At 38.7% G+C, this 23,196-nt stretch overlaps 1 protein-coding gene across 15 annotated transcripts in view; it reads left to right on the forward strand.

Annotated features, from left to right (window-relative positions):
• The window catches only part of MKLN1 (muskelin 1), a 311,721-nt gene that overhangs the window by 23,326 nt on the left and 265,199 nt on the right, over positions 1-23,196 (forward strand). For 4 of the 15 annotated variants that reach the window (XM_070513561.1, XM_070513567.1, XM_070513551.1 and 1 more), the window contains one exon: positions 1,841-1,908. The exons of the other annotated variants lie outside the window; for them this stretch is intronic. Coding sequence is in view for 3 of the 4 variants with exons in the window: in XM_070513567.1 (XP_070369668.1) it covers positions 1,901-1,908 (8 nt within the window). In the remaining variant the exon portion in view is untranslated. The remainder of the gene's footprint in view (positions 1-1,840; positions 1,909-23,196) is intronic. 15 annotated transcript variants of the gene reach the window in all.

Genomic DNA, 23,196 nt, shown 5'->3' on the forward strand with positions numbered 1-23,196 from the left:
TAGTTTTTCATTAAAAAACTTAGTATTATTTACTTACCTTCTTCTTTGTTTATTCTCTCTCTCCTCTACTAGGATGTGAGGGCAGGGGTTTTGTTTTGTTTCCACTACGGGTTCCGTGCTTGGAATAGTAACTGGTACATGGTGGGCATTCAGTAAATGTTTGTTGGTTGAATGAATGATGTCTTTAAGAAAAGTTTTTAAGAGGTTGATACACATCCAGGGCTCTGGGGATCTAATGCAAGTCTGGTTTGTAGCCTTGTCCCCTTAACACTTTCATTGATGACTAAGATGATAACATTTGACAGCATGCTGAACAAATTTACAGATGACACACCACTAGAAAGAATAACAAGTTGAATGGTACAATCAGTATCCCCCCCCAATCTTGACAAAATGTAATAATGAATCATATCTAACAATATAAACTTTAATGGGGACAAATATAAAGTACTCAAAGATCCCAAAATTCAATTATACAAGTACAGGTTGGGGGCGAGATGGCTTACAATTGCTCACGTAGGAAGATTGAGAGTGTCCTGTTGATTGTGAATAGATGATGAGTCAACACAGTGTGATGTAACGTCCAAAAAACATCAATCTTTTGTTGTATTAATAGAAATATAGTGTTCGAGTGGGGAAGTAGTTCTCTTGTACTCACTGGCTATCAGACCACCTTTGTTCTGTTGTATGAATTCTGATCTCTAGCCTTTAAAAGAGACATTGATAAACAAAAGATTATTCAAGAAGAGTAACAAGGATAAGAAGGGATATGGTCATCAGTGTCATATCAGAAATGATGACAGGCTCTGAGATTGTACGTGGATGCGTGAGAAGGAGGGTGATACTAGCATACGTGGCCGCCTTCCAAAGTTAGGAGGGCTGTCCTGCAGAGGAGAGATTTGATTTCTTCTGGGTAATCCCAAATGGCAGATCGACGACTCGTGAGCAGATGTAAGCTTGTATATTACAACCCACTAGAATTTATCAACAGTTAGATTTGCCTAGCAATCAAGGGGACAACTGCTGGAGGTTGTCGGTTCCGTGATCCCGGTGGTGTGCAAGCAGAAGCTGGGCATTCATGCCCCATTTGCTGAATATATTTGTGAGGGAAGTTCAGACACAGGGGTGAGGCATTTGGTTAATCACAACAGCAAACACACATCGAGTGCTTCCTATATGGCAGGTACCATAATAAAGGATTAATGTGAGTTGTTATTTTTAATACTCACATCGATCCTACTAGCTCCATCTTACAGGTGAGAAAAAGGAGCCTTAGAGGGGTTAAGTAACTTGCACGAGGTCTTACACTGTGTACAAAGCAGAGCAAGGATCTGAACTTAGGCAGTTAGATCCCTGACCTTAGCTATTATTCTAGAAGGATTTCCACTTCTAGAAAATCATTCTTTCCCACCTTGAGATTCTATAACTTGAATGAAGTAATCAAACCAAGCAGCTTATTATCTCCAGTCGTAAACGATCCTATAGTAAATAGGTTCTTTCAGTATGCGGGGTGGGGACTGAATTAACTGGGGCATTTGCCACTTGTGGTGCACTATATGGAGGCCAGCATAGGACCCTGCACACAACAGGTGCTCAATAATTATTTATTAAGTTGAAAGAATGAGTGAATGCACCTACACAAGATCGACTGTGTTCAAAATGACAGAATCTCAATATATTGTGCCTGAGGAGAAACAAGCACATTTCTGGGTGGTCTACTGAGGACACTTGGCAAAAAGTGACAATCCATCATTCCTGGCAAAGGCCTTGAGAATTCCTGCTCAGTTGTTTGGACAATATTCATTTAAACAAATATTTATTGAGTACCTGTTTGTGCCAGGTATGTCCAACGTGCTGAGGGTGCAGAGGTGAATCAGAGGATGCTCTGTTAGTGGGGGAGATGGACAGGTAAGCAAATTCTTATGATCCAATGTGACAAGTCCTATAACAGGGGTGTCTGTGCATGTGTGTGTTATGTATGTATGCGTGTGTTTTAAGTATTACAAAAGCACAGAGCAGAAAGGACCTAATTCTAGTTGGTAGAAGGAGTTGTTTAATACTGGATTATGTTTTTAAAGTGACTGCTGCTTACGTTGCATGAATTTATTTGGTCTTCGGAAGGACCATGTGAGGTTGGACAGAAGATGAAAGAGTTTCAGAGAAGTTAGGTGAGGTCCACAAGGTCATGCAACTGGTAATAATGATTCCTGACATTTACTGAATGCTTAGATTACCTGAGGCTCTGTTCTAAGCCTAATTAGGACGTTTAATTCTAATTAGGATGTTTAGCTCTGTGAGGTCGTTATTGATATCATCACCATTTTACAAATGAGAAAACTGAGGCACAAGATTTAAATAACTTGCCTGGAGTCACATAGCTGGAAAGCGGAAAAAACAGGATTTGCACCCACACATTCTGGCTTTCGCAGCACACATTTACCTACTGCACTCAATTGCCTTTAACTGGTCTCCTGAAGAACTGGAACTCACCCTTGGATTCTGACTCCAAGTTCAGCTTTCTTTCAAGTGACCTTGCTCTTTAGCAACATTGTATCCAAATGAAAAGAAAGAATGTGTGTGTGGATGTAAGGAGAGATTGTGTGGGTCAGGCATCCGTGGAAGTGTTTTGGGAGAAGTATGGTAAAATCTAGAATGCGTATTAACACAACTACTGACAAGCATCTTGGTACAAACCTTAGATTTTCTATGTTCTAGGTATGCTGGGTTTTTCAGAGCGGCCAGAATTTGGCCTGTTGCCCTCCAGGCTAGCAGTCTGGGCTCTAGGGACTAAGATCATTTCTCATAGAGGCTAACCATCAACACTTACCCTGCAGCCTTTTAAAAGCTAGTTTAAATTTTCTAAAAGAAGACTAAAACACTAAGAAGGAAACGAGTTAAATTCAATACTTTATGTAGAAGCAAGAATGGAGATACAGAAAAGGAGAAATGAAGCACATAATTGCTTAAATTGTCCAAGTGCTCTCTCCATAATAAAAATTCTTGGATTGAAAAATAGTTCATTCCAATATCATTGTGTCTTAATAATCAAGTTGGATTGGCTCCGTGGCAAAAGAATTGGTTATTAAAATGAATGAAGTAGATTACCCTTCCTTGTTAATTACTGCTTCGGCTAATGTGGATGTGACCTATGTGATCAAACCTGCTGCATTTTTAAGACACCCATCTCCCATAATTTTGGGAGATTCAGTCACTTTAATATCAGCTGCAGGCTGGATTTCCGTGGTAGGCCAAGGGGCAGGAAAGGTCAATGTTCTTCAGCATTCTTTCCTTCAAAGCAGGTGGGGTTTTTTGCTTTTGTTGGGTTTTCGTTTTGTTTTGTCATTTAGAGCGGCTTAGTAGATTGAAGTGATTCTCTTGGCCTTTGTGTTTATGGATTTCTGTTTTCTTGGCTTCACGTCCTTGGAAACATTTGTTTTGATGGTGGCAGGAGAGTTAGTCATGTTTTATTTTTGTTGTTCCTATTTATTTTTAAGATCCTTTAGTTCAAGTCCACTTACAAGGTGTTGTGTAACCTGTATTTATGTCTCCACAAATAAAATATTCCTAGTAGGGACTTCTAGTGCAACCTTATGGGAATAGTTAATAATTTGATGCCCATCAGAATGATTCTGTAGTATTAGTAGCTGGCACAAGCAGAAGCTTTGGAAAATTACGTTTGATATTCCTAATCGGATTCAGCATTTAACAAGTGGAATTTCAAGTTTCTTAAATCAATTATTTTTGAGTTACCAAGCAGTCAAATTCTTATAAACATATTTTTCCTTTTGCATCACTGAGTCAACAGAAGCTGGAAAGTCCTTCTTTCACATATTCCATTCTTTAACTAAGCCTGAAGGTAAATTGCTTTAAAAAACCGTTTCCCAAACAGTTTTACATGAAGTTATGAGTAAATGAATAGAGGGGGCTCTACTGGCATTTGGGATGTACATGTAATTAGAACCCTCAGTATTTCAAACATATAATTTACCAAAATTGAGGTTTTTAATTCTTAACTTTGAGTCCATTCTGTTGAAACAAGTGACCCTTGTTGGAAATATGTCAAGAATCAACTTTCTCAGGTTGACCTTTAGTTTGTTGGCCACTAAGTCAAAACAATGTTTATTCCCAGGCTTAAAAATGTCTGCCCGTCTTCAATCTGTTCAAACATCGAGGCAGAAAGCTGCACTGCCTTCTGCTGTGAAGGCAGATGGCCCTCTCCCTTCTCCTCGGCGCGTCTTAGTTGGTTTCTTCATAAGAGACGCTCCATCTCAGCTGCCCCCCGCTTCGCTGCGATACGAAGCATGTTGCGACTCCTGCACGTCTTCCAGTTGTGAAGGAGGCAGAGAACCCTCTTTTTACAAGGAGGCAGATGAATATCAGTCTTTGAACTGACCTGACATAATTTTCTAGTACCAGCCTCCGTACTAGACACCAAGAACTGCTCCCAGTGCTCTCAATCACCATCGTTCAGAACTTAAAAGTGGTAACACAAGATTTGCAATCAGCTAGATTCCGGTATGACCTTGAGCTAGCAAATTAACCTCTCTCCAAAATAACTATTTCACAGGGCTACTGTAATAAATAATTGAGATCATATATGAAAATACTTAGCACAAAGCCTGGCACATAGTTGCAAGTGTAGACACGTGAAGCATATAATAATCCCTGGAACCTCAAATGAAGAAATGGACCCAAATCAACATTATCTGCCTCCAGCTGTTAACTCAGAAAATTTCATTTCCAAATGAATAACTACATCTATCAAAGACTTCGCTTTAAAGTCTACGTTCAGAACAAAATGTTACTTCAGGGATAATCTGTTAAGTATTTCCTAACAGGAGCTGACTATGTCTCGTTTGGAGAACCGAAGGAAGAAGGAAAGTTAGATAAATGAAAAGTATTTCAAAATAAATGAAGACAGGACAGTTACCTGATTATAGAACATTCAGATGATAGTATAGTTACAAAACATACTTGTTTTTTCTAAGCTGGTTTAAAATTTGTTTCTGATCTTAAAGGACTAATTTTCTAATAATTGAATGACAAACCCTGCATTATCTCATATTATCTATGAATATACTAAAAATGCCCATCAACTGTCTTTTTCTTTAATTCTATCTACTGTCGTGGCCTTACGTTTATTCCAGCAATACAAAAGGAGTGATGTACACAGCTCGCTCTCTCTGCATGTGAGAAAGCAGGAGCGAGAAGCAGTCCCCCAGCTGACTTAACTACGGAGACAGGACTTTCCCCCTTTGCCAGGAACTAACACTGTAGGAAAATTATGAGAAAATTTTAAGAAACCTTTTCTTATCTGCAAGTTATTTGACTGAAACCTGAGGTGCTGAACTTCAGCACAAAGGTGACTTTGGTGGAGGAAATTGGTGCCAAACTGGATCAGTTGTTTTCGTGTTACGTAAGAAGGAGAAAAAAAAATTAACTGTTTATGCCTAAGCTTTAAATTTAAGATTATCTTATTACACCAAATGACGGAATTTCCAAACCTCAAACTTTGCTTTAGAGGTATATTTTCATGGACTATTATATGTACCCTCTCAAAACTGAATATAATTAAATATTAAATAATTCGCCTTGCCAATTATATTTCAAACATACAAAGTTATTTTATTCACTGCGTCAGAAGTGAATTCTAGCTGAATTGTGGAAATGGTATTGTTAAATAATTAAAGATTTTTCTTTTTGAATAACATTTTCCTAATTAGTGCAGTATGAAAACCATAGAATATGCAGTAAAAACAAGAAAATAAAAATCACCAAATCACTCATAATTCTGTCATCTAGAGATAATCACTATTAACATTTTGTTCTATTTCCTTATAATGGATGGTTATACACACATAACACACACACCAAAGAACCCATTATATATAATTGCATATTAATGTTTTATTACAGAAAATGTAAAATGTAAACAAAAGTAGACAGAGAGTATAATGAACCCCATGTACCCAACAACCCATGATGGCCAACCCATAAGTCCTCTTCCTCTTTCCCACTCATTTTATTTTAAAGCAAATTCCATGGGCTGGCCCCAGTGGCACAGTGGGTAAGTTCACATGTTCTGCTTCAGCAGCCCAGGGTTTGCTGGTTCAGACGCTGGGTGCAGACATGGCATCGCTTGGCTCGCCATGCTGTGGTAGGCATCCCACATATAAAGCAGAGGAAGATGGGCAAGGATGTTAGCTCAGGGCCAGGCTTCCTCAGCAAAAAGAGGAGGATTGGTGGCAGATGTTAGCTCAGGGCTAATCTTCCTCAAAAAACAAAAAGTAAAATAAAGCAAATTGCAAAAATTGTATCCTTTCATCCCTAAGTATTTCAATATGGATCTTTGAAAGATAAGGACATTTTTAACATAACCATTATCACATCTAAGCTAATTAACAATAATACTTTAATAATATGAAATACTCAGTGTTCAAATTTCCAATTGTCTCATAAATATTATAATTTATTTTTATGGTTTGTTTGAAGCAGGATCCAAATAAAGTTCACATACTGAAGTTGGTTGATTGTCTGTTAAATCTTTTCAAATATATATGGGTTCCCACCCTAATATTTTTTTCCTTGCAATTTATGTATTGAAGAAACCAAGTTGTTTGTCCTGTAGAAACTTGTCACAGCTGGGGTTTTTCTCATTGCATCTCCATGGTATACTTTCACATGTTCCTCTGTCTTCTGTATTTCTTACAGCTGTCTACAGGCTTTACCACATTCAGATATTTTTCTTTGCAAGACTGCTTCATAGGTAGTGGTGTGTTTTGCCATCCGCAGGTCCATAATGTGTAATAATCTCTCTCTCTCTTTTTCTTTTGGTGAGGAAGATTTGCTCTGAGCTAACACCCGTTGCCAATCTTCTTTTTTTGCTGTGGAAGATTAGCCCTGAGCTAACATTTGCGCCAGTCTTCCACTATTTTATACATGGGTCGCCACCGCAGCATGGCTTGACAAGTGGTGTAAGTGTGCACCTGGGATCCAAACCTGTGAACCCAGGCCGCTGAAACAGAGCATGCTGGACTTTACTACACCACAGGACCAGCCCCTGTGCAATCTCTTTTTGTGTTACCTAGCCTCATGGGTTTAATAAACATCACAAAATAGTGATATTTTAATCCTGTTATTCCTTGAGCTGATTTTCTAGCATGTGCCAATGGTGACCAAATAGGTGTTTTGTTATTTTGCTTCTGTATTCTATTTTTGTTTTTTAACTATCATTTGGACTCGTTAATTGAAACATATTCAGTGTGTTTCAATACGTCTTATTTATTATTCTGATTAATGCTGAAGTTATCCCTATTTGGCCTGTGGTAGCGTCTCCAAGTTGGCTCTACTTCTGACACGACCTTAGTAGTCCCTATTATTTGGTATGATAAGATGGTCTAGTCTCATCTTGTATATTTCCACATGGTAAAAAATCTATTTACATTTAAGACTTGAATACACATAAATATAATATAAAACCATAGGACAGAAAGTATTTATAATAGCAAAAGACTAGAAACAACCCAAATGTCCATTAATAGAGGACTGGTTGGACAAACTATGGTACATCCACACAATGGAGTTCTGTGCAGTTATGAGATGGAGTTAGGACTCTCTAGATATACTTGTATGCATTGATCAATAGGATATACTTATAACTAAAAAAGCAAGAGGGAGAAAACTGAGTCTAGGATGCCAACATGTACGTATAACGGATATAAATGTGCATTTACATATATAGACACACATGTATACATGCGTACACACATACACATGTCTGTATATATTTATAAATGTTTGCGTATATTAAAGCACAAACAATGGAAGGGTAAATATCACAAAATAATAGCTACCTGTAAAAGGAGGAAAGGAATGAAGTAGGAGGGATGGTGCTAGAAACTAGACTTCTTTGAACTTATTTCATTTTGTAGATTTGACTTTGGACTCATGTAAATATTTTACAGAATTATAAAAATATTAATTTTAAAAAATGCAATTTCTAATTTTTTTTAAAGCCTAACCGTATTTCCAATTCGTGGGATACGGAGAACTATTTTAAATAACTTTAACACACAGTCATTTGACTACATATCCCTGGTGGGACATACCCTAAGGACAAAAAGAACTGCAAAAACCTTTTTTAACAGTTCTTGGTAACTGTCCTGGTGGTGGTGGTGTGGGTAGTGCTCTTCTGGGTCACAGGGGCCAAGCAAATATTAATTATGGGATACTCTAATTCTATTGTGATCCGTGTCCTTGAGAATCAGGATTCTCAGCATGAGAGGAAACTAACATTGATATAAAAGAGAAGAAGTTAGGTAAAAACCCTGTAATTCTGAATTTGAATTGGAAGTTAGTGATAGAAACGTATGATGCATATGTATAGACATATTTCCTAGCTCCTTGTTCTCTGAAAAGACCCAGAAACAGTGATTAAGCCAGTAGCAACAAGCACCCTTGGTATTTATAGTATGATCTGGCTGAGGCAGAAAGAATGTCCACACACATACATATATTTGATACATGTGTAATATCAGTTATTTAGCCATTCTTCTATTTCTGGACATTTAAATTGTTTCTAATTCTTTACAGTTATATATAATACTGCAACTAAGCATTTGTGTACTTTTTCTTATTATTTTATTTTTTTAGAGATTGGCACCTGAGCTAATATCTGTTGCCAATTTCCTTTTCTTTTTTTTTTTTTTTCCCTTCTTCTCCTCTCCAAAGCCCCCAGTACATAGTTGTACATTCTAGTTGTATGTCCTTCTGGCTCTGCTGTGTGGGACACCGCCTGAGCGTGGCCTGATGAGTGGTGCAATGTCTGTGCTCAGGAATCAAACCAGTGAAACGCTGGGCCGCCAAAGCAGAGTGCGTGAACGTAACCACTCAGCCGCAGGGCCAGCCCCCTTATTATTTCTTTAGTACAAATTCCTGTAAGTGGAATTACCCAGCCAGAGGGTAGGAATGTAGTTAAGATCTTGATTAGTATTGTCAAATAGACTCCAGAAAGGTTACACCAGCTTACAAAGGAGAGTGACCGCTTCATCTAATTTTTATAGATATTTTAGACATTTACATTGACATGTTTCTGCCAATTTTATCGAAGTCGGGTAGAGTCGTTCCTTTTTTTTTCTCTTTGATTTTCTTGTAGAGAAACATTAAAAATTAGGAATACCACATGAAAAAACTACATTGATGTAACATTTTCATATTTACATCATGAGTGAATAACTATATATCAACAAAGATTAGAATGACCTTATCAAACTAAATGTATTACTTATAATTAGTGCTTGGAATTGCTAACACTTTAGTTGCAAACATATATATTGTGAATGTATTAAGATATTAATTTTTGTAGCTTTTTGGTAATTTGGTAGCTACTTCTGAAATTCCTGGGATTTCTACCTTTGCAGAACTCATTATATGTGAAATTTTATTTCCAGGCATAGTCTAGAAAGCTAGCTAACTTTGCAAACAATGCTTACATGTACTTTATATATACCGTTCCATATGAATATGCAAGAAAGTTTAAAAAAAGTAGATTATAGATCAAAATCAGAGACTGTTAGAGCTAGAGGTTCTTAAAGATCATCTGGTCTAACCCCCTCACTTTATATTCACCGAAACTAAGGCAAAGGGTAGATGTGTCACTTCTTTGAGATCCCACAGCTAGTTAGTGACAGAGTGAGAGAAAACTCCAACTCTGATTCAATATAGTGTCCTCTCCAGGTGGCTTCTCAGACTTAGCAAAACTTGGAGGCAATTTGCAACAGCAAAAATAATTGTTGTGTTAGGGAAATAGGATTTGGGGTGTCTTTCTTCAAAATTCTATTGTTATGCTACCTTCTCAATTAAAAAAATCCATAGAAAATGGATCAGCAACTACATTATAAAATCAGGTAAAAGAGTACCTCTGTTATTTGGAATCTAGAAATAAATTGTTCTGATGATTAGTAGGGATTGATAGCAATTATAATATGCTGTATATGTATACATACACACACATACGTACACGCTTACATACACGCATCTTTTTTTTATTTTTTTATTTTTTATTTATTTATTTTTTCTGCTTTATCTCCCCAAACCCCCCCATACACAGTTGTATATCTTAGTTGCAGGTCCTTCTAGTTGTGGGATATGGGACGCAGCCTCAACGTGGCCTGATGAGTGGTGCCGTGTCCACGCCCAGGATCCGAACCCTGGGCAGCCGCAGGGGAGCGCGTGAACTTAACCACTCAGCCACAGAGCCGGCCCCCATACACGCATCTTATTGCAAGCACTTTGTTGGCATTATCTCACTGAATTCTAATAGTTTCAAGCACAGACAAGTTATGTGACTTCCCCCAGGTAATATCATGAGTGTCGGAGTCAGGGTTTGAAACTAGGCAGTTAGAGACACAGTGGATTGTTTGAAGTTTCAAGTCTTGATGGTCTATTCCATTGCTCTTGAGGGTTGCTGGTGGTCTGACTCTCCCCAGCTCTCTCCCTCCAGGGTCAAAGATTCCACCTTAGAAATCCATTCATTTGAACATGACGGAATTCCTTAGAGCAAAAATTTGTAGAAATGGTTCTTCTAAACCCTCATCTGCCCCTTACTAATTATGTGACTTTTCATTCCTCATCTGTGACGTGGATATAATGATATCTACTTCATTGGATTGTTGGAGGATTAAATAAGATAAATTGTATCCATTTTTAGAAACCTGGCACCCAGTAAATGTTCAGTAAATAAATGCTATCATCAGCTATCCTTGTCATCATCTTCAATATTATTTATTTTGTTATCAACAACGTCATCATTCTGTCTTTCCTGTTGACCTCTTTTTAAATGCAAAAGCTCGTGGAAGGGGGTAATACATTATCCAAGGGGCTGGCGACTCATCAGCTGCTTTGCTCCTGACAGGAGAGAGCAGGGGCAGCAAAGCATGGGGGAGGACAGGGTGACGTGGAAAAGAGAGGTGGGGGGACCCCAAAGACAACTTATAGCAGAGTTTTACCCCCAGACTAGATGGGATAAGCTTACAGAACAAGTCGTTTGAAGTCCAGTGCTCTCACGTGGGATTGTGTAGTCTTTATGAGGTTTCCAGAGGGCCTGTTAGGGAATGAGGAAGGCCCCTATTCGCAGGCCGTGGACACAGACCGTCTGTCCCTGCCTAAGGCATCCCGTGCGCCATGGCCACCTGCCTGGCCATGCTGCAGTGGCGGAAGTGGGCAAATGGCCCTCAGCAAATGCTTCTGTTTACTGTGCCTGGAAACAGGCCTTTTGCCATGGAAAAATTTCTCGTTGTACTCATAGGTACAGGACACCTATTGCACAATCTGAAGGATCCTATTAAGACTTTTTGCTAACTTGTGTACATGGTGTGCTTCAAGGCTTGGGCTGTGTGCCATTTCTGAGGTATCATTCCACCTTTTCTCAGGGGTAAAGTCTAAAGGTGGCCTGCAGGAGCATCCTCCCACTTTCCTCTAGAATTCTCCACTGGTCATGCATGCCCGAAGTCTTATTGTTTTATGCTACCAGCTTCTCCTTCAGGTCCACGTACTCCTGTGTTTCCAGTGTCTTATTTCTCACTTTTCGTTGTTATGAAAAGCACATAAGCACATGGTCAAATATAAAATGGTACAAAATGTTATTCAGTGAAAGGTAAACTCTTGTCCCAATCCCCAGTGCCACTGCCCAGAAGTAACCACTGTCTCTTCATTCCTTCAGAAAACATGGTGGAGTGTGTTTTCTGCGGCAGCCACTGTCCTGGGAGCTTAGGGGTAATGGCAAAGAGACAGATAAGATCCCCGCCTTCTAACAGGAGTTGTGGGCCACAAACAAGATCCATAAGCAAATTATCCCCTAGCATATTAGAAAGTGATAAATGCTAGGAACAGAAACAAGCAAGGGAGGGAGGTAGAGTGATCAGGATCGCTGAGATGATATTTGAACAAAGTGCCGGAGGAAGAGAGGGAGGAGACACTGTGGGGAAAGAGCGTCCCAGACAGAGGGAAAGCATGTGCAAGCAAGGTTGGCCTGCTGTGGGGACAGGGTTTTAAATATTTATTTATAAAACGCTTATAAAGTATCCACCACAGGCCAGGCATTCCTCTGAGCACCTTATATACACTAATTCTGTTAATCCTTGCAACAAGCCCAGGCACTCTTATTGTCCCCGTTGTAAAGGGAAACTGAGGCACAGAAGAGTTAGGAAAGTTGCCCAAAGAGCAAAGTTAGTGAGTAGTGAGACCTGGGCTTTAACACAGGCTGTCTGGCTCCAGAGCGCACGCCTTACCTGCTGCACTCTGCTGCCACACAGTAGGCAGGAGGCACTTGAGATGTGGGGCCATCCCAAGAGAGGGATGGGAGCCTGGAGGGCCTTGAACAGAGCAACGATGGGTTTCTTTCAGAAACTTCAAACTCATTTGCATGCATTTATGTTTATGTATATGTGTATGTGTGTGTGTCCTTCAGGTTCGTGCCCTCTTAGTAGATAATATGCTTAATGTTAAAATGTAAATCAGTTGTAATTTATGGGAAGGAGACAAAGATTTGATATTATGTATGCTTTAGTTAATGATAGCCTATCAAATAATATTTTGGGCATGGGTGATCTCTTCTATTTTTAAAAGCTTACATATACTTCTCCATTCTGGGACTCTGGCAGTACTTGTTTCTGATCGTGCTGCCCTAGGACAACAAATCGAGTTTTGTGTGTTGTTTTTTTTTACAATCCAGTGGTTTTTAGTATATTCACAACATTTTACAACCATTGTCTAATTCCAGAACATTCCCATCACCCCAGAAAGAAATTCCACACCTGTTAGCAGTCACTCTCAATTCTTCCCCTCCCCCCACCCTCTGGAAGCCATTAATCTATTTTCTCTATCTATGGACTTGCCCATTGCGGACATTTCATATAAGTGGAGTTTATACAATATGTGGCCTTTTATGACTAGCTTCTTTTGCCTAGCATAATGTTTTCAAGGTTCACCTGTGGTTGTAGCATGTATTAGGCTTTTATTCCTGTTTATGGCTGAATAATATTCCATTGTATGAATATTTTGTTTATCCATTCATCAGTTGATGAACATTTAGGCTGTTTCACCTTCTTGGCTATTATGAATAATGCTGCTGTGTACATTTGTGTACAGGTTTTTGCGTGAACACATGTTTTATAATTCTCTTGTGCACACCTAGTGGAATTGCTGGGTCTTACGGTGACTATGTTTAACTTATCAAATCATCTTTTGAGCACAGTGTATTGCATAGCACCTTGCTACTTCTAAGGGGAAAAATATAGGAACAAGCGGTTGTTTTAGCAAATGCCCTGTGCTGTCCTATTTATTTGAGAATGTGGCAGATTAGTGATGGTGCCTACTTCTTTGGGTTTAATGTGTCAGTACCTGAAGGTCATTGGCACTAAATGGATATATCATCTGTGCAGATCCTACTTTTTGTGACCCCCTCTATCAGTTAGATGGAGAGTGACCATGAGGAAGTTGACCTTGAAGTAACTGGAGGGCTTTGGCTTGAGCAACCCAGTCTCTCCAGGTACCCCTAAGAGTACCACAGACAGAGCCAGTCTGGGGAATCGAAGGCTTTGAGAAGATTACACAGTTCTCTAAGAATAATATTACTGATAATGGAAACCCCAACTTTTTAGCATTCATTACATGCCTAGCAAAATGCTAAATGCTTTACAGCCTTTTTTCTAGACCTGTACTCTTCAATCTGCTAGCCACCAGCCACCCATGCTTGAAATGTGGTTACTTTGAGTCGAGATAAGCCATATGTATAAAACACACATGGGATTTCAAAGGCTTAGTACAAAAAAAGAGAATGTAAAATATCTCATTAATATTTTTTATATGTTGAAATGATATTTTCAATATAAGTAAAACATATTACTAAAATTCATTTCACCTGTTTCTTTATGCTTTTCTTAATGTGATTACTAGAAAATTTTAAATTATATATTTGACTCACATTTGCAGCTTGCATTATATTTCCATTGGACAGCACTTGTTCTAGACTATTCTTCGAGTAATTTGATCAGCTGGATGGTATTATCATCCCCACATTATGGGTGAGGAAATTGAGGCTTAGAGAACTTAAGTAAATTGCCTATGATCCTACAGCTGTGGCTTAAGCACAGATCTGTCTCCAAGCCCAAATTCTTACCCCTTATTCCATACTGTCTTCCCATAGTCCGGAAATATAACCCACGTGATGCAGAAATGGTTACGATCATTAGCTATGGCAAAAAGCTGCTTTCACGTCTTCATTGTAGAGTATAGGAAAAATTGTCCATGTCATTCTGTAAGGTAGAATTTAGGTTGTAGTTGGGGAAAATTGCCTATGGGGGAGTTTCTTAAATACTAACTCATTGTTTGTAACGGTTTGGAGCTCACTCGCCAGGGATAGAAAGTAGACAAAACTACTTCAGAAGTCACTTTCACGCCTGTGATCCTGTCCTACGATTCACTTCAGATTCACAGGTCAGTCGCTGCTGTAACACTCAGAGGGGGAGCGAGGAGAGTGAGAGGAATTAGTGCTTCGGTTTTGTCCTTTTTTCCTGTAAAATGTAAGGCTTTAATTTCATCCCATTTCATTTGAGTTTGTGAAAACCTCAATGGGACATTCTTCATAGCAATGCTGCCCTCTTTTAAGTTGCAACAGGGAGAAGAAGGCAGAACTGTTTAGGAGAAAAAGAGTCATTCCACTTCTTTTTTTCTCCTTACTTTCTTAAACCATTCTCTAAAATACATGTTTTGACTCAGTCATGTCTTTCTTTTCCTGAGACATCAGTGTTCATCACTCTAAAAGAATTCTCATATGTGCATATTAATCCTAGCTATTACTATATTTTAAATACTATAACTTAATTTTATTCTCATTTTACATGTACTTATGTATAACATGTGTCATGTGTATAATTGACCGATTTAATTTCAACGACCAAAGGGGACGCCCAGGTTAGGACACTAGTTCCTTGAGCTGTTTTTCCAAGATAGGAAGGATTGAGATAATTGGGAATTATTGTTTGCCTCAGGCTCTCATCCCAAATTTTAAACCCTCTCATATTCTTAGGGGCTAGAAATGCTGCTGACAGTTGTTAAGCAAAATCACACACACTTTTTTCTTTCCCCCCCACTACAAATTTACAGCATACCAAGAAACATGGCAACCTGACTCCTAAAAGTTTAAGTGCTGCTCAAAAATCAAAATATAAGAAGCTAAAAAGTCTCTAGGTGTGTATGCACGATGTTTTTTTATTCTTATTTTTTAATTCAGAGTCAAAATTTTAGTGCCCTTAAATTAGGTTCACTTTGGTTTAAATAGCTACATGGAAAATAAATTCCAGCATTTGTTTTTTGTTTAGTCATCCTTCCTTAGTGGTTTCAAATGTTCTTCAGATGAGAAGACAATGAACCATAGAAAGAAGAAGTCAGAAAGATAGGATGGTATTGGGAAAGGTATATGGAGCTGGGAATCAGATGACCCGAATTCTAGTTGTGTTTCAACAATAAATTAGCAACAAAGCCTTGGGGAATTTAAGTTCCACAAACATTTATTAGACACCTACTATGTTCAAGGCATTATAGTAAGTGATGTCGGAGATACAAAGACAAATAAGATATGGATCCTTAAGGAACTTATCGCTTAGTAACAAAAGAACATATTCACAAAACCATGGTGTAATATGGTACAGAATGTGTGGGTAATGGAGTAGAATTTATGGGTGCACAAAAGGAAATGAGCTTAACTCCAGCCAGGGAGCTTGAGGATGACTTCGTGAAGAAAGTGATGTTTGGGGTGGTCCGAGAAGTATGGGCAGGATTTCTGGGTGGGGCTGAAGAGTGTTTTCAACAGAAGGTTCAAGGAAGGGGAGACAATGTGAGCAAAGGTATACGGTAAGAAAGTGCAGAGCTGGTTCAGGAAACTTGTTAGACAGGAAGGCACAGTTAATTCTAAGTAATAATGGGAGATAAGTTTTGACCCCTAGATTAGAATCAGATTGTGGTAGAGCTTGAATTTCATTCCAAAGAATTTTGACCTTATTGTTGGGGTGGAGGCAGCAAAGATAAAGAGCAGACCCATGAATAATCCACTTTGCTTGGATGACTGCTGACAGCACTGAGTGGTATGAGTGGAGAGCAGAAAGATAGAAGGCTGGGAGATCATTTAGAAAATCGTTATGGTAAGGTTTGGGCAATGGGAATGGATAGACAAGGCAGATACAAGAGACATTTTGGAGGGAGAATTGACAGGGTTTGGTGATGATTAGTTCTGAGATGCAAAAGATGACTGAGATTTTGAATACTGATGATTCAGAGAATGGAGATGCTGAGAAGGTAGGAGGTTTGCCAGGAAAGACACTGAGTTTGGTTTTGAGCATATTTAGTCTGTTCTGAACACATCAGCTAATCACATGAAACACAATCAGTTCTTGACTCTTCTCTTTCCAAAACCCTTTAATGCCTTCCCGTCCTACTCAAAATAAAAGAAAAATCCTTACAATGACCGATAAAGCCTTCCATGTCCTGGCTGCCTGCTTTCCCTTTGATCTTATCTCCTTCCATGCCCCCATCTTCCCAATGGATGGGAGCAACCTGGCCCCCTCGCTGTTTCTCAAAGACTGCCCATCTTGAATCTGCCTCAGGGTCTATCTTGGTGTTTTTTCTGCCTGAAACCCTCTTTCCTCAGACAATGCTCACACCTTACTGCCTCACTTTCTTCAGCTCTTACTGAAGTGCCACCTTTTAAGAAGGGCCTTTCCTGGTCATCCTACGTAAAAACAGCAACCACCAACCCCCCGTGTCACTTTCCCCTCTCCCCACTTTACTGTCCGCCATTGTGAACATCTTTTCATCATCTGACATACTATGTATTTACTTGTTTATTATCACAGCCTGGAAATTGAAGCTGTAAAAAAAAAGTAATAATGTAATGATCCAGTGTTTTCAAGGGTGCAGTGAGGTTTGTCACTCTCACACACCATTCTTGGGACTGTACATTGATATAATCCCTTTGAAAAGCAATTTGGCAGTAAACACGAAGAGTCATAAAATGTTGATGAACTGGAACATTTTATATTTTGAAAATTGTGAAAATCAATTCTAAGAAGATAATCTAAAATATGCAGGAAAAGGTATATTGATGTGATATTTATAATAAAAATTTGGAAAGATTCTAAACATCTAACAATATAAGGAGATAGTTAAGTAAATTATTGTTCATTTACACAATGATATACTGTTCACATGTTGAAAGGTTAATTATGAAAAACTGGTTAGCAACAAGGGAAATGCTTTTGAGACCATGTCGTATTTAAAAGCACAGGATCCACAATTGTGTGGACAGTATGATTTCAGTTATCTTTAAATATGCATAGGAGAAAAGACTAGGAGGAAATTAACCCAAATGCTGATGTTAAATGCATTAGGCTAATGGGATTATAGGTGGCTTATTTTTTCTAAATCCTTCAAATTTTCTGTATTTAGGTTATCTGCTTTCTGTAATGTGGTTATTTTATGTTTAAAATAATATATATTTTTAATAATCAAAAGAAACTGCTTCTACAACTCCACTTACCCTCTAGACTGCATTGTGGGTACCAATGGGAAGTGGAAGTAGCCAGGCCAGTGGAACCCCCCCTTCAGGACAGAGGGCCACCCGATAGCCGTGGCTGGTCCTACAGCACTTTAGTCCTCCATTAGTCCCCCAAGCCTCAGCTCCCCCACCTCCTCGTTCCTGACTCCTTCCTCTTCTCTACTTGCCTGCATAAATTCAGGCTGTGTCCTGATTATGATGGTCACAATCATGAAACGAGGAAGGCGGAAAGAGCACAGCTTGCCCCATGGGTCTTAAAATATTTACAAGCATGGACTGAGGCTAAGCCACCTTGTCCATGTGTCCCCCTATTTTTTCATTTTCTCTTATTTTAGCTACCTCTTCCCCCATTGGTAGACCCTTAGGGTTCCCACTTTGCTGTTTTCCACTGTGCTTATCACCATCTGATATATTATGTATTTACTTGTTTATTATCACAGCTTAGAAACTGAAGTGGTTAAAAAAAAAAGAAAGAATCCAATGTCTATCTACTAAGTGTCAGTTAAGCTCGTTCTATATAGTACCTCATTTTATCCGTACAAGCCAGCAAAATAGGTGTTACCCACATTTTAGGGATGAGGAAACTGAGGCTTGGGGAGGTTAAACAATTTGCCCAAGTTCACTTACCAGGGAGGTTACCAAGTTGGAATTTAAACCCTTATCTTTCTGACCTCAGATCCTATGCCCTGAGCCTGTACATTCACGAACACACAGTAACTATTAAGATAACCTAAGCTGATTTATTATATAGATGTTGCTCAAGTGAAGTAAATAGTTGAATACCAAATAATTTGACCTGAAATTCTCAATTGATACCACTTGTCTTTGCATCAGAATTTACTAGCTCATTGCTTTGGATTTTTCCTGTGTATGTCTAGAGTGTTTCAATAACTATTTGAGACCCTAAAATTAGCAATTCGAAGTATTTTAACCATTTTGATTATCTGCAGTAGCTAAGTATGTAGTTATTAACTAAAATAATGTTGTGTGTGTGTGAGGAAGATTGGCCCTGAGCTGACATCTGTTGCCAATCTTCCTCTTTTTTTTCTCCCCAAAGCCCCAGTACATAGTTGTGTATCCTAGTTGTAGGTCATTCTGGTTCCTCTATGTGGGACACCGCCACAGCACAGCTTGATGAGCGGTGCATAGCTCCACGCCCAGGATCCAAACTGGCGAACCCCAGGCCACCAAAGTGGAGCGTGAGAACTTAACCACTCAGCCACAGGGCCAGCCCCTAATTTTATCTGTTTTGATTAATGGTCTAATTGAAGAATTTAAAAGCTCCCCCTTAGGTCCAACAGCAACTTTTTTTATAAAACAAAACCCTTACTTATTAAATATTAAGTTAGGTCCTTTCCATCGGTTATTTGCACTTAATAATTGAGACTATTAATAGAAGACATGTAAGATGTCAAAAGGAATATAAAATCCAGTTATGACTAATACTAATTTGGAGGAAATTTCTAACAAAAAGAGATTTTTCCATTTAATAGCCCATTTATTTCAAGCAATAGCTTAATAAAGATTCTAAGCAAATTCGTTGTAATGAGATTGAAGGAATTGAATAGAATTTTCCAAGAAATGTTGCTCATAGTGTTCACCACTATAACAGCTCAACAGTGTTCTTTCTTGTCTGCCTTCTTTGGCTAAAGTCCTTTGTAGAAAACCCTTTCAGGGGCCAGCCCTGTAGCCGAGTGGTTAAGTTCGCATGCTCTGCTTCTGCGTCCCAGAGTTTCCCCAGTTCGGATCCTGGGCGTGGACATGGTACCACTTGTCAGGCCACACTGAGGCGGCTTCCCACATAGCACAACCAGAGGCACTCACAACTAGAATATACAACTATGTACTGGGGGCTTTGGGGAGAAGAATGAAAAAAAATGAAGATTGGCAACAGTTGTTAGCTCAGGTGCCAATCTTTAAAAAAAAGATATGTTTGTAAAAAAAAAAAAAAGAAAGAAAACTCTTTCAGCTCCTGACATAGACATGAGAAGCCATAACATGATCGTCCTCATCATAGCTAACATTTTTGGAAACTTGCTGTGAGTCAGACTTTGCTACATACCGCACTTGATTATTTCAATTTAATGTTCAGAATCCAAAAAAATAGGCACTATTGTTACACTCATTTTATAGATAGATAAACTGAGGCAAAGAAGTAGTAAGTAAATTATTCAAGAGACAGCATTTAAAATTAAACACAAGATATGTAACATTGGTTGTTTTGCCTTCTCTGTGATCTGAGAAAATAACTTTTTTAAAGGGAATGTCAAGTTCGACTTTATAATTTTTATGTTAAAAGGAAAAGTGAAAGGTTTTTGAATTGCTGTGGCTGTTATGCCAGTGATCAATTCCACTGGCAAAGTCGTTCAGTGAGAGTTGAAATTTTAGATCTAGAAAGTCTGAGAGAGTATGTTTTTCTTGGAATAGTCTGTGCTTCCCTCACAACCCTTTTCCCCATCAGCCTGTGCTGTAATCGTCCCTTCACTGTAAGAATATTTTCAGCCCTGAGAGTATTTAACTGGTGGAGCTGTCCTTGGTCTGAGAGGTCAGAGAAGAACAGCTTCGCCTGGGGTCTCTGATTTCTCACAAAGTTGCTGCACTTCTCCCTTGATTTGTAGAAATCTGCCAGCCTGTTATGTAGAAGAGATTGGGAGAATTCTTAGGAGAGGCTATGAAAACTCTAAATACTTCATTAGAGTACATTTAAATTTTTCTCACCATTTAAGAGGAGCTTTCCCACTTTAGATCAGGAAATGGGGAACCTGGAGTTCACTTACTTGGTAAAATAGTTTTGAATATCTACTTTGTGCATAATACAGTTCTAAACAGCACAAAAAGATAAAGATAAGTTCCTTCCCTCAAAGACTTTACATTCCAGTCCTAAGAGTCCAAGAACCCAGGGTCATAAAGAGATGGACGAGAAGCCAATAGAGTGCCATGGACGTCAAGAGTTAGAAGTCTAAGACAGGGTAATGCAGGAGGAGGAAGGATGCTAAAGTAGTGAGGGGGGATTCAGGGGAGAGAGGAAATTTCACATAGGCCTTGAAGAGGAGGAAACTAGCCATGGAACAAAGTGTATAGTTTAACCTAAAAACGAAATAAACAAAAACTGTATGTGTATATTAAATGCAGAAAGAAAGAGCTGGAAGGTACCTAGTAAACTGGGAGAAGGTGAATGCAGTCAACAGGTGGTGGAAGAGGGGAGCGAAGGGCTAGAATTCATAGGGACTTTCAGTTTTTACTGAATATCTTCTATATTGTTTGAATATTTTTCCAAAGAGAATGTAGTCATGCATTATTTTGTATAATTAAAAAATACAAAATTTACAAAAAGAATGAGTAGGCTTGGGTTTGTCGGGCAAAAAGAAGACATTCTAGGTGAGAACAGCTTGAGGCAATACCCGAAGGCCAAAGGTACAGGGTGTGTTTGGGGAACAGGGAGTGGATGAGTGGACCAGCACAGAAAGGATATAGTAGGAGTGTAGATTGGGGTTGGTGGAGAAAGGCTGTGAATGCAAGACCTCGGAGTGTGAGCCTTTCTTCTTTGAGCAGAAGCAATGAAGAGCCTTTGAAGGATTTGGTTCAGGGTTGGTTAATCTAGCTGCACAAGGATTAATTTATTAGTGAGCATACTTGAAGACCCAGCAAAGTTGGATGATATGATTTCAAATTGACCTATCTTGCATACCATGAAAGCCCATGGAAATGTCTCCTATAGGAACTCCAGCAAGAAAGCCTCTGACTTATGCAAACATGTGGTTAGACTTTTCAGGAACCACTGAAAGACAGAACTGCTGTCAAACGCAGTTGGGGAGCAGCCACACATACTTGATCCACAGTATCACACTCCCCGTAAATCTTTGTGTAACGTTTGACATCTATGATGAATAATTCAAATGTAGGAGGGAGATTTCGATCCCCAGCATATCAGAAATGACTGAGTCAAGTTTGCAAAATTTGGGTAAAAATTACTTGATTTTAAAAGTGAAAATCAGATATATTCTTAATATGGTATTTGTTTTAATTTGTCCTTTCCTTGGTTGAATTGGAGAAATCAATATTTTCTTTAAACTTACGTTTATAATTATAGCATTATTCAAAGACTATATGTGTACACATCATATTTTATTCATATACACACACATTCACACAACAGACACAGTGTAACAAAAATCTATAACTACCTGGGACTGGAGAAGTAACACTCCTACAAGCAATCTTGCAGGAAACATTAAATCTAATATGAGGAAAAATACTGTAGCTGGTTGAATCTTGAGTCATGCATTGTGACTCATTTTAAATGATTGGATTCTGGGTGAGATGAATTTCTTTATTGACCAAAAAGTGGAAAAGGGTCACATCAGAATCCCAGAATGACGATGTGAGTTAGATTCTGACAAACATGGTCTTCATCTACTGCAAATTATCTTATAACGAGAAGTGATGTCTGCGGAAGAAACCGACAATGGCATTTAGTTTTCAGTTTTCACTTTCCTTCTTCCTCAGACTTTGGAGACTTTTAATCTCCATCTTTCCCCCCACCAGCCCCCTCCACTCTGTCTGTCCTTTTTCAGAGAGGCAGATGGAATTCTTAAGAGGCAAAACTGAATTTCCCTGCCTGGTGAGGGGAAAACAAATAGCAGGGGACAAGAAAGATTCAAAAAAGCTGTACAAATTCCGTGGAAAGAAAGATTCCTGATTTCATGTGTTGCGTTTTCCTCAGAACCCCTGCTCTGTTCTTAATCCTTCTTTATTCTTTACAATTTACTTTGTGGCACCTCTTCCCATCACAAGGATGAGGGCAGCATGAGGCAACTGACCTCCACGTGTTGGGAGAAAGCAGAATGCAAGATGATCCTGTGCCTTACGTGGTTAGATAGACTCATACAAATTTTAGGAAGGCAGTCTTTGGAATAAAAAAATGATCCTTAAAAAAATAATCTTCTAGATCAGAAAAAAAAAATCTTCTAATCAGTTTAATGTAGTTCTTAACACTGATTCTATCAACTCAATCTAGTAAATATGTACTACTATCTGCCAAATTAAATTAAAATAATTCACATAGTCCTGATAGCATTGCTAATCAACAGTTACAGAAGAAGTACAGAATCTCGGCTTCTGGTACAATTCAGACAGGGGAAATGTGGTCTCTGCCTCTCTCCTCTCTGTTTCAGTCTCTCTTTGTCTCTTGTTCCCAGTCTGCCTTTCTCCCTGATAAGTGGGTACCCTATATGAATCTTCATCTGGGAAACAGTACATTGTTTTAATTTCATCTGAGGAAGTCTGAAATCTCAAAGCTGGGAAACACTTCTTCCTGAGCTTGATGTTCTCCTACACATGGAAAGAAGGGGGAGCTTCTATGAATGACAACAGCTTAAGCAAAGGCTGAGAAAGGATATTTATGACTGCAGAGGAGAGCGAGAGGATCATTCTCAGCAGAAAGTTGGGAGCTGATTTTGCAATGACACAAAACTTTTTAAAGAGAGGAAGGAATAGAAATTGGTGAAGAATTGATACACTAAGATAATTCTGAGAGAAATTAGGAATAGCTAGAGAGGAAATATTTTGGAACATAATAATAATAATAA

Source organism: Equus asinus, chromosome 1 (genome assembly GCF_041296235.1).
Source record: "Equus asinus isolate D_3611 breed Donkey chromosome 1, EquAss-T2T_v2, whole genome shotgun sequence".
Taxonomy (NCBI): Eukaryota; Metazoa; Chordata; class Mammalia; order Perissodactyla; family Equidae; genus Equus; species Equus asinus.